The 18107-nt window shown below is 35.1% G+C and overlaps 2 protein-coding genes across 2 annotated transcripts; one reads left to right on the top strand and one right to left on the bottom strand.

Annotated features, from left to right (window-relative positions):
• The first annotated feature begins 2347 nt into the window (after nt 1–2347).
• Nucleotides 2348–10263, top strand: LOC110446374 (cathepsin L1-like). Its single transcript, XM_021491495.1, has 8 exons — nt 2348–2452; nt 4207–4337; nt 4787–4892; nt 5788–5940; nt 6559–6682; nt 8043–8143; nt 9075–9346; nt 10032–10263. Exons 2-8 carry the CDS (start codon nt 4207–4209, stop codon nt 10129–10131), a joined length of 987 nt encoding a protein of 328 aa, XP_021347170.1. The 5' UTR covers nt 2348–2452; the 3' UTR covers nt 10132–10263.
• Nucleotides 10264–10882: 619 nt separating this feature from the next.
• Nucleotides 10883–16194, bottom strand: LOC110446350 (sulfotransferase 1C3-like). The gene is made up of 5 exons (XM_021491464.1): nt 16000–16194; nt 13181–13492; nt 12844–12953; nt 12229–12415; nt 10883–11695 (listed from the first exon to the last, which is right to left on the bottom strand). Exons 1-5 carry the CDS (start codon nt 16169–16171, stop codon nt 11580–11582), a joined length of 897 nt encoding a protein of 298 aa, XP_021347139.1. The 5' UTR covers nt 16172–16194; the 3' UTR covers nt 10883–11579.
• Nucleotides 16195–18107: the final 1913 nt, after the last annotated feature.

Genomic DNA, 18107 nt, shown 5'->3' with positions numbered 1-18107 from the left:
AGCAGAAAAGGAAAGGTTAATAAAAAGAAAAATAGACAGAGAATGATTTTTTTTTTAAAAAAGCAGGACAAAATTTGACAGACTGAGAGAGAGAGAGAGAGATACAGAGAGAGAGAGAGTGAGAGAGATGTCAGGCAATCAGTAGTAACTATCTGTATGTCTATATGTATGACTAGCAAAGGAAAACAGGAGGGAGTAAAGAGCATGTGTTGTCAGCTGCAGATGTCAATGTATGTATAGTAATAGCTAAATAAAATATGTTGATGTATTATGTCAATAAAAATGGATACAAAACAACTCATATACTAGTGACCAATAATATTACATTATTATAGCTGTAAACAGTATTCTTAAAATAAAGTTCAGCAAATTAAAGATTTAGGAGATATTAAATAACTTTTAACTTAAAAATGTTATTGTATTTGTCAGCTTTACCTGTTGCAATATATTTTTCTGTAGTATAGTTGTCATGGATTGCTTTTTAAAGACCATTTATAGATAAATTTGTTTGTAGGCATCTTGCTGAATAAATATATTGTTTTATAATCAAAATAATTGTACTATCTATTGGTGTTCTTATTCCATCTTGATTATGTAGTCCAACGCTAAAAGTCTCCTTATTGTAAGCAAAGGGATCATTTAAGAATCTGATAAAAAGTCAAAATTTTGTAACATAACCTGCACCTTAACACATTCCCATAGGGCATGTTCTATTGTTTCAATATCAGTTTTACATAAGATACAATAAGGACTATCAGCTATTCCTGCCTTAAAAAAGAATGAGTTTGTTGTCAAAATGTGTTGATTGATTCTGTATTGAAGTCACTGTAATTTTGAATTTTTGGTTATATGAAAAGGCATTTTATATATTTTCCTCCATGTTTCATTATCAAAATTAAAAATATCATCCCATTTTTTTCTTCCAGTGGATTTTGTATTATTTTTATTGAGTAAATAATAAAAATCTTGTGTCCCATTTTTACTGCGGAAAAGTATTTCTAGATCAATTGGTATGAAAGGATAGATAGGACATTGTAAATCTTGTTTCTGTATATGTTTTCGAATAACTGAAATAAGTCCTTGGTAATTAGGAAAGTTTGTATTTATACTAAAGACCTGTTGATATTCCTGAAAAGAGTAAAACATATCAGTGTCTTTATTGATTAAGTTTATCCATGCTTTAAAAAACATCTTTCCAAAAAAAAAGAAAAGAAAAAAATAAGAAGGATAAAGTTGGAAAAACAAAGACATGTTTGGTTTTGAAGGGTTAAACGTCCTATCAATAGCTAAGGTCATTTAAGGACGCACCACCATACGTGTGGTGTATTCGTGCATGTGTGCTGGAGGCAGGGTGTGTTGGTGTGATTGTCTCCTTGTGATAGCCGGGATCCGATGCCGACTTTTTAGTGCTATGTCACTGAAAAACTATGCCAAAGGCACCCAACACAGCATTCCGCCTTGTCACATGATATTGAAAATGATGGAACCAGGTGTTGCCATTACCCGCAATGATGAACGTTAAGCAGGGTTTAACAACTACCATTTATATGGACTTTAGTATGTCCCGGCTTGTGGACACAACCCATTGACTTTTTTTACTTCACCCCTGCAGGTCGACCACGGCATGTATCGTAAGAGGCGACTAATGCTTAACCCCCCCTGCATAATTGGGGATTTGCTTTTGTGCTCTGTATCAGGGGACAAAAAATAAATCTGCTGCACCCATTGCAATATTTGGGATGTTTTTGTTTCCTTCTCCTTTAAACTACCTTTTATTTCAAATTTTGGCTTTAATGTTGAACGTTTTCCCAGGTGAGCGAGACAATGGATTCCGTCCCCAGGTCGGGACATACCAAAACATGCTAATTGTAAAGTAGACACTGAAGAAAAATATCAAATTCTGGGGGGGGGGGGGGGGGGATTGAAACCTGTTTTATCAGACATCAACTGAGACCCACTCACCTCGGTTTGATTAAACGTCAATCGCTATGCAAATGCTTATTTGATATCGTGGTCATATATTGCATTATAGACAGCATGTTGGAATACCATAATATCGAATAAAAGGAGTCATCATTTAGTCTCCTGTAAACGCACTTATAATAACTCACACAATAACTTGAAACACATTATCAAAGGTTATCAGATAAGCACATTGATAAATTTGCTTACAAACAATGTATGCAAAAGAACAAAGTATACATAAACTTCATCCATCGCAGTCATTAAAGTTCAGATAGCGTTTAAATAAGATAACCGCTAAATTATGTACTTTAACAGTATAACTATCGTTTTGCTTACCATTGCAGATCGATCACGGTATTAAACCACGTGATAAAGCGTTACATCGTGGTCACATGACAGTCATCTGACAGTACCCTGTTATCAGCTATAAAGATAGGTGTGAGCTTTGAGTCCCGTACCGTTGTCGGAAGATCCTCTATTGAACAAGGTAAGGTGAATTAATCGCTCGCTGTTTCATTGATAATGGTAAATGCATCACCAGCAAACAAGCTGATCAAAGTGTGAATGCTTCATTTGTCTTCATATAGTTCTTCGTTTGCACGATATATTTCAAACCATGCACCCTTCTCTCGTCAAAATCATAAGTTATTGAAACTTTAAGAGTTTATATAGGGTTAAGTTAAGAATGACGAAAAAGGACTTTTTTTTCAATTTTGCTATTTTTGGTAAAAACATCAATTTCTTTCAATATCTGATATTAACAAGGTGAAACAATGGAATTGATTTTCCCGGAACGTTGTTTTATTCTAAGAAAAAACTAATTATTATTAAAGTAATATTAGTAAGTTCAGTTTAATATCTCTGTTATTGTTTGATGCGCGGGTCATAGGTGGAACATTGCGTTAAGTATCACAGTGATATTCTAGATTGGTAACTGTATTGTCATACTAAAAATGCTTTGCCCCAAATAAGTTAAACTATTTCGCAAAATCTACAGCAGATTGGCGTTGTCCTGTTGAATACAAATATGTCATGACGAATAAGAGCATATATAAATAAATCAGTTTAATTTTACCGGATAAGACTTTAGGATGTTTCATTAGCAAAAAATATAATTGTGCATGCTACTGAATGTCTAGCAAAACTGAACTTTATCCTGTATAACATAAACATACTTTAATATGCACATGCACAACACAACTTGCTCTTCCACATTTCCCAAATAAAAATAAACAGGTGAAATAACCATTAATGTCCTTTCGATCGCCGCTCTCGCTATGTTGGTGATAGCACATTATTTATCAAATACGACAGCAAGGCAGACAACGAAGCTATTTTAAACTTTAGATTTGACCTAGTTTAGAGCGCCATGGCCATTGAACAACCGCCATCGCTGATAACACTGAATATAGTTCATACAAGGTCAATATAATCACTCTCGTGGTCTCCATATCTACGACAACAAGATTAGGATGATAATGTACGTTGCTGGCCTTAAGCTCACGAACATTCCATAACGCAAGTAAATAAGATTTTCTGAAGTTGGGATAGAATTACTGATTTTAAGGTACTCCCCGATATTTGTTTCAAGATTTACACCCAAGCTAATTATTGCTTACAAGAGTTGAGCTAGGAAACTTTCCCCGCATAATGAAATAGTTAAACATATCATATTGTCTAAACGCTAGGACAATGCTAGCTAGCATCCGAAGATGGTTGTTGAGGGGCTCTGATGTACTGTTATGACAGACAATCCACGTGACTAGCAACCTGTTTTGTATACCTACAACTTCATTCGAATCTCTATAAATGTCTATAAAAGATTTATTTTGGCAACTTTTTTCATTTCATGATTCAGGATTCTTGTACCACTGCCAAAAAATTATGAAATTATGCATTCCAAAATTATGGTTATCGGAATGACTTTAGCTTGTATAAATCATTTCATGAAAAAAAGTATACCTCTAGACTAAGATGAAATGAATAAAAGTCATCAACAAATGTGTTCTGCTGAAAAAAATATTTCTGCACAGCCAGTCCAGAATTTGAACCCTGAACTTCAGTTTATTATACTATCTCTGAAACCGGTTAAGCTATTTTGTCAACGGAAGTGTACTAGCTTAAATGTGCTGGAGTTATGTCCAAACGGAAGTTAAGGGGACGTAGCTGTATATAGGAAAACCGACTGTGCAGTAGGGCAGGGATCCTAAATGAGTGAAACTGTATTTTCTTTCTTTACAGATGTACAAACTCATACTGGTAGCGGCTCTGGTGGCCTTGTGTACGGCCATCCGAACAGAGCTGGACGTTGAATGGGAGGTGTACAAAATACAGTTCAGCAAGCCTTACCTCCCGGAGGAGGAGGCTAAGAGGTAGGATATGCAACATGTGATTTTGGCATACAAATAAAGCACACTTTAGATGCTTGCCCCATTGCAAATAATGGGTGATCTGCATATCTTTTACCATTTCTGTAATCTTTGTTTTCTGTAAATATATTTTTCATGTACTTATTCTTTCTTTTCGGTGTTGTCTTTCTAGACTCCCGTCTTCAATTGACTTATGTTGTTATAATAACTTTTAGCCTAAAACATTGGTTGGTTGGACAGGGTTTAGCGTCCTAGCAGCAGTGAGCTAATGTCATTTAAGAAGGTGCTTCTATGTGTGTATGTGAGCTGGAGGCAGGGTATGTTGTCGTTTTTAACTCCTTGTGATAGGCTCTGAAGCCTCAAAGAAATCAAAAAGAAGTAATACTTATGATACAAACCTGATGCAAACATAAAAATAAATTAGTACAGTATGTCCTATGAACTGATTACAGGAGAGTAATCTGGGAGAATAACCTTGATTACATCCAGAAGCACAACCTTGCAGCCGACAGGGGAGAACACACCTTCTGGCTCGGCATGAACGAGTACGGAGACATGGTAAGGTATATTTTTTTTATTAGAATCGCTTCTAATTGCTCGCGTATATGGAATGCAATTAAAACGAGTATATCCCGATACCTTAACAAATGAGGTTGGTTATCAGTGTTTAACGTCCAACAGCTAAGGTCATTTCAGCACGTGCCTCTTTGTGTGTTGTGTGCGTGCATGTGTGTACATGCACGTGTGCTAGATGCAGGGTAGGTTTGTGTTTGCTACATTGTCATAGCGCAGATCTGATGCCGACTTTACATTGTTTTCACACAGAACTACCATGCCGATGGCAACAAGCATAGCATTCCATCCGGTCACATTATACTGAAAACGGGTTAACCAGTCGAACCCGACACCTTTTCCACAATGGTGGAATTGCTTTACATTTCGCGTTGAGTAAATTAGAGCGAAACTATGCTTCTCCACATAGGAATGTCAATTCAGACGAACGTCTAACATTCCTTGACAAATCTCTAGCATCATCATCTATGTGCTCTGACACTGTGTGTCATCTAATTAATTTGCTAAATCTCTAAGATTTTCTAATTACAAGGATTCACTGTACGTTCAATTTGAAAAAGTGTCTTTGTGAAAAGTTTGCATTTTAGAATCCTTGTCAAAATAGAGGCAAAACACTGGATAATTCCTCAGCTGGCTGTAGTACACCAGTAACCTCCGCTGTTTTTTATGTTTGAGCGACTGGGCAAAGGTACTAAAGTTGACCATATATCTCAGCTGCTTAGAGTGTCAATGTTGTCATCGAAGGTCCGGGTTTCGAATCAATCTCAGGCAATAGTGTACTTACAATAATAATTCTATATTTATCAATTTTGAAAAAAAAGAACCACGGGCTAAGTTCATAACATCTTCTATTAATATATGCATTTTTTATCATTTCCAGACAAACGAAGAGTTCGTGAAGACAATGAACGGTTACCGCATGAGGACCACCACCGTGAATGCTCCTACCTACATGCGTCCTTTAAATGTTGGTGATCTTCCAGCCACCGTTGACTGGCGTACAAAAGGATTTGTGACCCCCGTCAAAAACCAGGTTGGTTCATTGCAATGGATGGTGCATCTCTGTGTACTTTTGTTTGTTCAGGATATTTTGTCAACATTGTCTCTTTCTGTTCCTTATATGTACACTTTGTTCACGTATGTACAGGTACTGGTACCTTCTTTTTGCACATCAGTCTTCATTGGCATTCCTTAGTATTTGGTTTTGTGGTGTTTAACGTCCAATAAATAGCTTAGGTGTTTTCAGGACGTGCCTCCATGTGTGTTGTGTAAGCATGCATGCATGCATGCATGCACGTATGTATGTTTGCTTCGTATGGGGTATGTTGGTGTACTTAGTGATTTTTGTACATAAACGCATTATGTACATGTACATGTGACTCTGTATTTGTTTTCATGTGTTAGTATAAATGGCTCGCCAATGTTAGTATTTTGATGCGTCGTATCTCTTATGTTCTTGTATTACGTTTATCAGATGTTTATACATTCTAGTTTTGAACTCAATATAAAACGCCCTCGCGTAGGTAAACATAAAAAAATATCACATTTCACGGTATTTTTTGACTAATATTTTTTACTTGCTATGCTATACATTTTCTTAACATCGTAACGTTATGCTATATTTTTGATGACGTCACAATGTCTACTACAGGGTCAGTGCGGTTCATGCTGGGCATTCTCCACAACAGGTTCCCTGGAGGGACAGCACTTCAAAGCCAACAAGACTCTGCCGTCACTGTCGGAACAGAATCTGGTGGATTGCTCCAAACCACAAGGTATAACTTTTTCAATTAACTACATAAGGAAGTTCAGTTTTATAAATTTGATAATACATTTCATCGGGATTACACTTTTTTTTCAACTTCCGTGTCATTATGAACGCAAATAAGAAGTGTAAAATCATAAATTTTCGTGGGACATTAAATTTTGTTTATTTCGTGGATAACAAAATTCCAAGAAATTGACTCCCCACGAAAACATACATTTGGTATGATATAGAAATATAGAAATATAATGTCCTTGAAACAGGTTAGCATATGAAAACCACGAAACTTTAACCCCACGAAAATAAAGGATTCTACAGTAATATGTTAACTCCATGAACTCCACTCCAAATAACTGTTCGCTCCACAGATCTGATCCGATTAAATCGCCAGTCCAGACATTCTCATGAACTTTCCTTCCAAACACATTTCTGCAAAACCTCTGTTAGAAAAGAAAACTTCTTTTCGAGAAAATTGCATCAATGGAATGCCCTACCCCTGACTTGGCGATCACCCTATCTCCCTTTAAATAAGCTGTCAACTGTTGAACATATAACTTATCGTTTTATCCCCAAGCCATGCAATGCCTATTATAACTTGCATAACCTTCATTTTTTTAATTAGGCCAGAAACCAGTAGCACTAGAACTAAAACACTAGGGGTTCACGAACATTATTAATAAAACGGATGTGAGCTGCTAACTCTGAATTGAAACCGAATCAGTTCAACCTACTATGTATGTGTTCATGTATAATGCATTTATATTGATTGAAATATGCTTGTTCATTACACTGTATCAGAGTGCAAATGACTTCAATTAAACGTTTGACTCTGAAGAAAGTTTTTTTTTGTTATATAAGGCGGGTTAAGCGTTAAAATGACACGGATCGAATTGCGTTTTTAATGGCGATGGATCATGATCTCTTTAGTTATATTTATTCATGAACTTTATATCAAATCAGTTCAACATACTATTCATGTATGCATGTAATTATATTGATTAGAATATAAGAAGTTCATTACACAGCGTCAGTTTGATGAGTGCAAAAGACGTCAACTAAACGTTTGTCTCTGAAGATTTGTTTTTGTTATGTAAGGCGGGTTAAGCGTCAAAATGACACTGATCGAATTGCGTTTTTTTTGTGTCAAATGATCGAGATCTCTTGTTGTACGTTTATTCATGACATTGCTGCCAATTGATTTTCGCTGGCGTGTTACTAATTACAAATGAATAAATAAATAAAATCATCAAATTCAGTTGTGCTTTAAACTATTTCATTTCAAAATAAAAGCTGAATATTAACAATAATTATTTTTAATGATATATAAGTTTTACAAAAATAATAGTGTCCTTTACTTGATGATTCCACAGGTAACCAGGGTTGTGAAGGCGGTTTGATGGACCAGGCATTCAAATACATTAAGGACAACAATGGAATCGATACCGAGGCATCATACCCCTACAAAGGAGTGGTTAGTATCATGTTTTTGTTCTATTTTTAGCTTAAATTCACTTTAATTTGGTTTGTTTTTATAGGATTTGACATCCTATCAACATTTAAGTTCAATAAAGGACGTACATGAACCTCAATGTGTGTTGTGTGAGCATACATGTGTGCTTAACGCAGGGTATGTTGGTGTAATTGCCTCCATGTGATAGCGCGAATCTGATGGTAACTTACTTTTTTAAACATCTAAGGTCATATATAAGACGAGTGTCTACAGAGAAAACGTCGAGCACAAAAAGGTCCTACGTTTCGCAAAGGGGTCATCGGATTAGGTTTCGTTCATTTTCCCTTAGGAGAAGATATGAGAACACGTCCCTTCTCTCCCCCCTTTGATCGTACAAGAGGCCCCGTATAAGTCACCTCCTACGATAATCTGTTGTGGGATGCTTCCATGTAGGAATGCTATCGGACATGGCGTATCCTTCTGTTAGAAGAACCCCGAAGATTGGCTACACGATAAATCCATGTCTGTGTATGCTTTCACTCGGGGAACATCATTTAGACATACAGCCTCTCTATGATACCTGTGCAGTGGTATTCATTTCGGGCTATCGATATGCCATACAGACACTTTCAGACATTACATCGATTTAGCGAATTATTCTTGAACGATTTTTCTTTGAATAATTTAGAAAATGGGGTTTCCTGTCCACCTTATGTTTTAACTATAAGAAACACACATACTCCATTTAAATGCTATACATGTCAAACCGAGCAGAAACAGCAAACGCAATACGCAATAGTAATTATTTCAATCTTCAAATGTGCATTATGATATATGGAGATAAAATATTTTGAATACAACAATAAACTCCCCTTTAATTTCACAAAAAGTACGTACCATGATCTAATATCTTAAACCTTTGACAAAGTACAGTTTAATTTGATTCTCATAGAATGGCAAGTGCGCATTTACGCCAGCTAATGTTGGAGCAACAGACACTGGATTCGTTGACGTCAAGACCAAGAGCGAGTCAGATCTGCAAAGCGCCGTTGCTACTGTTGGACCTATCAGCGTTGCCATAGATGCCAGTCACATGAGTTTCCAATTATACAGAACTGGAGTGTACCACTCACTCTTCTGCAGCGAGACCCGACTGGACCATGGTGTGTTGGCCGTTGGATACGGAACAGAGGACAGCAAGGACTATTGGCTAGTCAAGAACAGGTCAGTTATAAAAGATAAATAGGTTTTGTGTTGTTTAGTGTTTTGGAATAAGCGTCCCGTTAACAGCTAAGGCCTTGTGGATTTGCTGTCAATACCTGAATACTCGAAGTGAGGGCGTGATATTACTTTTATTCGACCTAGATCAGACCTATGTTTTCAATGCAGCAGGAGGCGCTTAGTCTTCCGGAACACCTTGCCTTATTATCTTTGTACTTTTTCCAAAATATATCCGTGTATGCTTTTTCCTTTGTTCATATAATTTATTTTAGCTTGTAAGTTTGAATTATGATTTTGTTGACACATCGGTATTATCTCAATTTTCAATTTCCAATTTCAATGTACTGCCTCGCTGAAATAATACTTATGCATATTACTTTCATTTGATTTTAAGCATTACCTATTATTATAGACCGCACGGTTGTAGCTACATACATGTATGCCACTTGTAGTTAATAATAAACACCCATATAATACATAAGTTTTTGATGTTTTCACCAGGAATGTATTAACTAGTTTGCCTATCCGTTTCGTGTACCTCATTCCCCGATTTATTAGTTGTTCTATCGTTTAAGTTATCACTTTCATTTTCAATGTAAGCCAGGTTTGAAGACATGTGCATGGATTATTCTGATAATGGTTATTAATACGTATAAGTATGACATTTTTTTGCTGTTTCTTTTTGCAGCTGGGGAGCATCATGGGGCGAGAAAGGATACATCAAAATGTCTAGGAACAGACGTAACAACTGTGGTATCGCTACTCAAGCCAGCTACCCAACAGTATAGGTTAATTCCTTTAGATATAGTTCATCAACTGATACAGACAATTGGCAGGAGTCCCTATGAATAAAAAGAGATTTCGAAAAATGTTGATGCCTGTTATTTGTAATTCTTAATAAAAAGGTGTTGTTTTATTAATTTTGGTGTGTATCTTGTACTTTTGCAGTTTCCACTTTCAGTTGTGAGGTGGATTTATTTAATTTTCTTAAAACAATTCTCATCACATTTGAATGTTTGGTACCTGATGTCTTAGATCGGACGAATAAGATTATATTATATGTGTGTTTTACTTGGTAAGTCCAACTCATTTTACCTACATACAAAATTATTACCGATTACAGAATTTCGCGAATAAAAAAACTATCTCAAGTTTATATGAAACAGGGTTAATAACTCGTGTGACCTCCGAGTTCAACACAAAATCATCTTGAATTGATTTCTTTGTATCTTTTGACATGATAAATTCACAATAATGTATAGCAGACGGGAGAAGATATTGGCAAATATTCAAACGTAATCAATGATTTAAAGATGTTACAACATTGGTCATTAATTAATGAGGTTATCGGTCTCGCAATACATACGTATCTCACTAAAACAAATTTCCAAAGTATTTCCTGAAATCTACTATACTGTATTCAGTAGAATAATTCTTTCTGATGTCTGATAAAACACTGATTTCGTAAAGAGCACCACAACGTGAACATAAAATAAAGATTGACGAAGTCTGTGAAATGTAAATTTTATGGGATAAAGGAATATATAGCTTGATATAAGGGACATACTACCTTACGTTCAACTAGTACAACACGATAGATAAATAAATAAAAGGAAGAAACCAGTGATGACACAAGACTATTTTGTTCTCAGAATAATTATCGATGCTCATTTTTGAAGAGCCTTCTATGCTTAACGGGTCGTTGTCACAGATTCAAAACGCAATATTGCAAAACATCAGAAGCAGAAAATGTTTCAGCATCTTTAAGAAACTTTTAACATATTTTACATTTTAAAACTTGCCATTCGATAAAAATATAAATCAACACATTCAATCACGAATTGTTAAACAGTGGCAAGTATGACAATAAAACTGATCCTCATTTTGTAACAATACAATCCTATGTAATATAGCACATCTTTCTTAATCTGCGTACTGTTTCGTAGGTTTTACGTGAACCCACTCTTTTAACATGCAAACGGTAAAATAACGAAATCTTCTTTTATCAATCTTTGACACCTCGGGCTTTCCAAGCATTTTGTGTTTGTGAAGGAGATTTTGTTTTGTTTGGGTTTGTTTGGATAAATAGGGTTTAACATCCTATCAACAGCAAAGGTCATTTAAGGACGAACCTCCGTATGTATCATAAATGCGTGCATGGGTGTATGAGTGCTGGTTTTTATTTGGACAACGGAAGTGAAGTACGTTGTCATGCTCAGTGGTATTCAGGTCACATTTACTCAAAGTCGAAATCGAGGTCAATAGACATGGCAGCCATTTTCTCCTTAAATACAGCATCAAATGTCTCGTTCTGCTGCACTGTCAGTGTTTCTTTCCAATCTCCGACAATACCTGTAAATATCAAAATATATGTTTGCTTTCAAAAAATACAAGACTCAATCAAACTTAGTCCTTCGCATATGCACAATTATCAACATTTTAAACGAGCTTTGCAATAATGTGAAATCAAAATGGTAGTGTATTATTTATTATTTTCTGCTAAACATTCAGCTATAAAGGAAATGGTTGGTTGGTCGGTCGGTTGTCCTCCAGCACACATATGCACAGCATGCTTACATGCCACACATTGAGGCACGTCCTTAAATGACCTTAGCTGTAAATAGGACGTTATAAAACACACAAAAAAACCACAAAAAACAAGCCTCTCAGTACAATGGTTAATGACTGTGTGATAACTAACTTATCTAATCAGTCCATTTAAAAAAAAATACTTTTAAAGCAGAACGAAAACGAAATATATATATAACTTTATGCTGATTGGTTCCAAGGAAATTATAAATACATCTAAATCTAAAATATCATTACGGTATAACTTGAATTAAACTTGCAATCATTTCGATCGACATTCATTTTACAAGTACTACCTTTTCGATAAATTGGAAGTCTCCCATCCTTGATCCAAGTTGAACATTTTGTTGTTCCTCCTTTTGGTGTATCATGTTCAATTCTCAGGTTGTCAAACGACACTGCATGTTCCACCTGCCTTAGAAATTTCTCATCGTGGTCTACTTCAAGGAAATTTGCCAATTTGACAATATTTGGAAATAAATCCTAGAAAGATAATTAAAAAAAAAGTATATAAAATAAATTGCACCATAATATTCTTACTATAATTATATAAAATAATATACTTTATTTTTCCATGAACTGTAGAATTTGTATACAGCAAGGTTACTCGTGAGCTTATAGTTTTCACAAATCGGGGTTGTATGAAAGGCGCATTAAACAGTGCCCTTGTCTTTCACCATGATGTCCGGGGTTCGATTCACAGATCGTGCGTGAAAATGTATCTTTTCAAGTAATCCGGTTTCTTCCTACATCAAGATCCTCTGCGCGCTTCCGTCAGGGCCGCCACAAGTGATAGAAGCTGGAAAATATTTGTTTCATCGCAAAATATATGAAGTTTATACTGCCAGGTTGCTTGTGTACCGAAAAAGAGTGTACAGTATATTTTCACAATCAGAACGAAGAGTTCATACCCGTTTTAAATTCTCGTATCGTAGATTCAGACAATTAAGATTAGGATTCATCTTCTTGGCGCTTTCCCATTCCTTTACATGAGTAAACCACGAGGCTCCACACGTGGGAACTAAAATAAAAGGAAAAAAATATGGAAATTCCAATAATTTGGTTAGTTTATATGATTGATGTTGTATTTGCCTGTGTCTCGCGTCATATTAATATTTAAGCTTATCGTTTAAATGTGTTTTACTATCGATGATTGGTTTGCTTTTATTTTGTTGAATGTCCTTTTAACAGCTAAGGTCATTTAAGGATTTGCCTCATTTTTTACGCAAAATCTAAATGTCTACATACTTTCATCCGACAGGAAGCATTTAAGCAATCCGTTGAAATCTCCTTTATACAGCTGGTTGTCAATTTTTTTCTGGTATTCGTAAAGAGAACACACCACATCCTTAGGATTTCTCGAAACTTTGACCACTTTAGCCTGTCCTTTCTTCACTTCTTCAGGGATGAATGGGTAGGACAAGTGGGTTCCGTAAGTTCTCTTCGAGTTCAGTTCACTCATAAGTGATAAATCGTCGAATTCAAGCAGAAATGGTGATCCATGGTACTCGAGAGATTTGTATCGCAGCATCAGGATCATGTTATATACCCAGTGAGTACCTACGATGACATAAAATGTAGGTTATACTATAACAACACGACTAAGGAAGGAGGCTTCTATTGTATAACACGAAATGTTCGTGGGTACTTTCCTTCGTGGTTTGAAGCCGTTTAGACCGTTTAGTGGTACAAACTTTCGTGGATATCCTATATTAACAAACAGTAGACACGTATTTCATCCCAATTCGTTCGATTTGTTTACGAGGTTCAATAGCAATCACAAAAAACACGAATGATTATACACAACGAACATTTTATGCGATACATTATTATGCAACGCGTTCGAATTCCTTACAAAGTGCTAACAAGCTTATTTTTTACCTTTCAGCCTTGACCGATTATTAAAATCAAATCCGTCGGTCGAACACAAGCATTGACACATCCAATGAACTACTCTATACCCTATCCATTATTTCTGAGTTATAACTGGTTTTAAAAGGCTCAGCAAAACATGAAGCCCATTGCATGGCACGCGCTGTCTTAAATGCGTGAAAAACAAAATTCATTATGTTTTCATGAATTGTTTTCCGTTGTCAGGAATATGTAAACCTCTTTTGTTATAAGAATAACTTTTGCAGGTATTTTCAAGCTTTTATGGAAAATCAATGAAATATAATGCCAGAATTGCATAGAAAAATAGAAAAGCATCCAACAATGCTAATTTATGTTAATATGTCTTATCTACCATTTTATTCGTGTCGTTTTTGTATCTTCATTGGAAACCTCAAATCAAGTTTAAAATTTCTTCTTGTTTTTTATGGATACTTACAATAGAGGTATACGATTACACATATGTATACTAATACGTATTTGAAAGAGGGGGGGGGGGGGGGGGTCATCATTCATAAATGTTGGTAAAATAGTATTAACTTTTCCGTTCAAATAAAGACTGTGAATAACAAGCTCTAATATTATCACGATACGTATGAGTCATCATTAACAGAATATTTGGTGAGTCCGTAAATGGTGCAATGTACCTTATTATACACGACTTACTACAGCTGAGCGTGGGTGTCAAAACGAAGCGATGGATTCCGCTCATTATTTTATATACTGACATGTAAAAAACTAAAAACCAGCAAGCAAGCAATTTCCAACGCCACATTTCCCGACCTTGGCTACATTATGTCGTTATGGCCAAGTGATTTAATTAACGATTAACAACTTTGTTTACAGTGACATCATGATGCTCTCCGCCACACGTTTCCCATTTGTCACTTGTATACATGTAAATACCAATTTCCAATAACAAACATTATTCTAAAATATATTTCATCAATTTTTTTGTAATGCTTCTGCAACTATTTATTGTTTATTAACACTTATAGGTAACGTATCCAAGAGCCTAAGCAGTACATAACTTATTAATAGACACTTTGATCATTTCTTTCAAATGTTATGCAATATAGTTAAAAACATGTACACTCTATCGATTGATAAGTAACTTCAATTGCATAATAGCAATGTAGCAACTGTTCAAGGTCATTCCCCCCTATTACACATATAAGTATCACTTAACTATTGCATTTACACAACACAAAAAGCAGTGAAAAAAACATTGATTGATAAATTTATTAAAAAGGACAATAGTGGAAGGGAGAAAACTCTCGCATATACGAAGTTAATGTACATTAAGAGCCTTATTCCATCAAAATATTAGTAATACAACCTCATGTAAGCAATTACAGGTATCTTATTCCATTTCACTCGTATGATCCCCTGAACATGATATCAAGGTTATGCACTAAAACACATGCCACGGAAATGTTATCAAATTACAATATGTTTATTGCCGATAATACTTAATCTGTTGTTTTATTAATTCCATATTAATATAGCTTTTGTTTAATAAACTCATTTAAAAAAAAAAAGATAAACTATATAACAAAGACATGAATATTCATTCTTTTATATCCAAACAGATAAAAAATCACAAGCTAGGTTATCAGACTTAAATTTCAAAATGTATCTCTTGTCATCAACTCGACTCCATGTGTATAGAAAGTTTTTGCTTGGCTGGATAGACATCAAAGCACGGATTTGTTTCGTTTACAGCAATACAACAGCTGTTTTAAATTAAATCAATCGTTAAAAATGTTATATATATACGCATAGTGCATATTCCCAACATTTACAAACCATGGATGCTCCCACCTTATCCGTATACCTTTTCTTATAAGTTAACCTATAAACAACTACATATATGGTCATTAGTCATTAAAGGACATGCCAGGTTTTTGTGGTGGATGAAAGCGGGAGTTCCCAGAGAAAAGCCACTGACCTACGGCCAGTACCTGGCGACTTCCCCACGTAGGTTTCGAAACCGCGATCCCGTGGTGGAGGGGTTGTGGTAGCAGAATGTCCGACGCCTTAACCACTTGACCAGTCACGAGCATATATAGTTATGATCGGAAAACCTTGTTAAAAGATCCTTCAAATATAACGTCAAGAAAACGAGAAGTTATTATGTATTATGTTACTGCACAAAATATGTTTTTTACTCTTACCTGATTTGGGGTATGAACACAGCAGTACATCGTCTTCTAGAACGCTGAATGAAGATATATTGACAAGGGTGTCGGTAATATTACCAACCATTGAAGGGTGAAATCTCCTTCCCTTATATTGTTTGAAAGACATGGCATTTCCATTGTCATCGACCACAGTCGAAACATCCATCTTCGTGACTTGTTGACAACAAACCTCTGTGCCAAATTCAAATTAATCAACACAAATACTCAATTGTAAGTTTTAGCTTTCGATGTTTAGCCTGCACGACTATGCGGTATGCAATTACAATGTCACATTTGCTTTGTTATATACAACACTTATATTAGGTCGTGCATATTTTGTCTACGTGACATCTGTCTCTCTATATGTTAATCACTTTTCAAACTAGAACCCCAGTTCACACATTAACCTAGTGGTTTACTACTTTTAACATATCCTTTCTCCGGCACACATACACATAAATACATGGCGGCACGTCCTTAAATGACATAAGCTGTTGATAAAATGTTAAGGTATTCCATACAGGCTCATGTCAGTGTCTAGTTAGCTTCATGAATTATTATAAAATATCCAATGAAAGTACATGCCATCATTCCCTGCATTTTAATTTTCAGGAATGCATGTACAGGTAAGTAATTTCATGCATTATAATATTCAATACAATTTTGCGCCACTAAAATTCTGCATTCAAAAGTTGCTTTTCAGACAAAATCAAGATAATTTTCGACAAACAATATCTGCAAAAGTCATTATTGACATTGTTCTTGACATGGGTATACCAACCAACTTCCATATTTTTTTTTTCATTTTGAGGAAAGTTATGAGCCCCATCACATACTATATACACTGACCTGGACCTGTTTGAAATACCTTAAACAAAACCAAAAAAAAAAGTAATCTTTCTCCTCTGATTTTCTTAAGGTTTGGTTCGAAATTCATTTTTGAAGTAATGAAAGAGATACGGCGGGAAGCTATGCCTATTTACCTTAAGGTATGATCTGCTAGTACGCGCGTGTCACCATGTACTGATATGACCCGTCCTCAGGTAATTGTATACAAGTAGCTCTATCGGTATCCTGTATCTAAGAATAGATCAACGTAAACAAACGAATGTAAGGCCATGGCTAGTAATACATGTGTTTCAAGATACAGACTCGTCAAAATACGTCTTACGCGTTATTTATATTAATTTAAAACCAATCACACGCTGTATACAACACAATATCGGACAATCATTACCAACAAGTTTTGAAAGGTGTTAATTTAATTACTACTGCCTGTGTCATGCCGTTACCTGTTTTCTTACAAAACACACATCTTGATTTTGTTCTCCTGCACCTTTGAATGGCAAAATTACATATATTTTTACTCTGCGGCAACACATCCCATATATTTTGTATTTCGGCATCATGTGTTTGTGTTTGGATAATAAATACAATTACAAATTACCTATTGGAGGGTAAAACAATTCATAAATATAATTTGAAATTGTTTCTACAAAACGTGTACATGATTTTGTTGACATATTTACATAAAAGATAAATCAATAGGTATGGTATTAAAATATGGATCATATGTTCCATTGATTTAAAAATTATACATTAAGAAAAAAGGTCACATGCCTAAAAGTAAAAATAATAAATAACTTCATAACATATGTTTTTGTTGCTGTTACTGTATTGTTACGCGGCCCATTGGCAATGCGAGATCATTTATGGCCAAACAACACTGTACAATGGACATTCACGAAAATGAATACACCGAACTAGAAAGATTATAAGATGTACAAATGTGAAAATATATCAACAGAGGACGAATTGATTGTAAAATAAAACAGATGTTATTATAAAAAATAATTTAGTGTACATTTTATATTGTATGCACAGAAACTTTTCAAAGATGATACATTATAGAATCTGTCACATTATATAAAGTGTTACATTATGCCACTTTGAAATGAGCGACTGGTATATTCTTTACTAACATAACAAGTGTATTGGGGGAAATAAGTTCTATAAGATCACGTACTGCGTTACGAAGATCATGTTTGTTTTTGATATGCTCATTATATGAAATTAGATAAGGCGTTAAAACACTGATTTCA

The sequence above is a fragment of the Mizuhopecten yessoensis genome, unplaced genomic scaffold (assembly GCF_002113885.1).
Source record: "Mizuhopecten yessoensis strain PY_sf001 unplaced genomic scaffold, ASM211388v2 scaffold2681, whole genome shotgun sequence".
Classification (NCBI taxonomy): Eukaryota; Metazoa; Mollusca; class Bivalvia; order Pectinida; family Pectinidae; genus Mizuhopecten; species Mizuhopecten yessoensis.
This window is presented reverse-complemented; position numbering and strand designations above follow the sequence as displayed.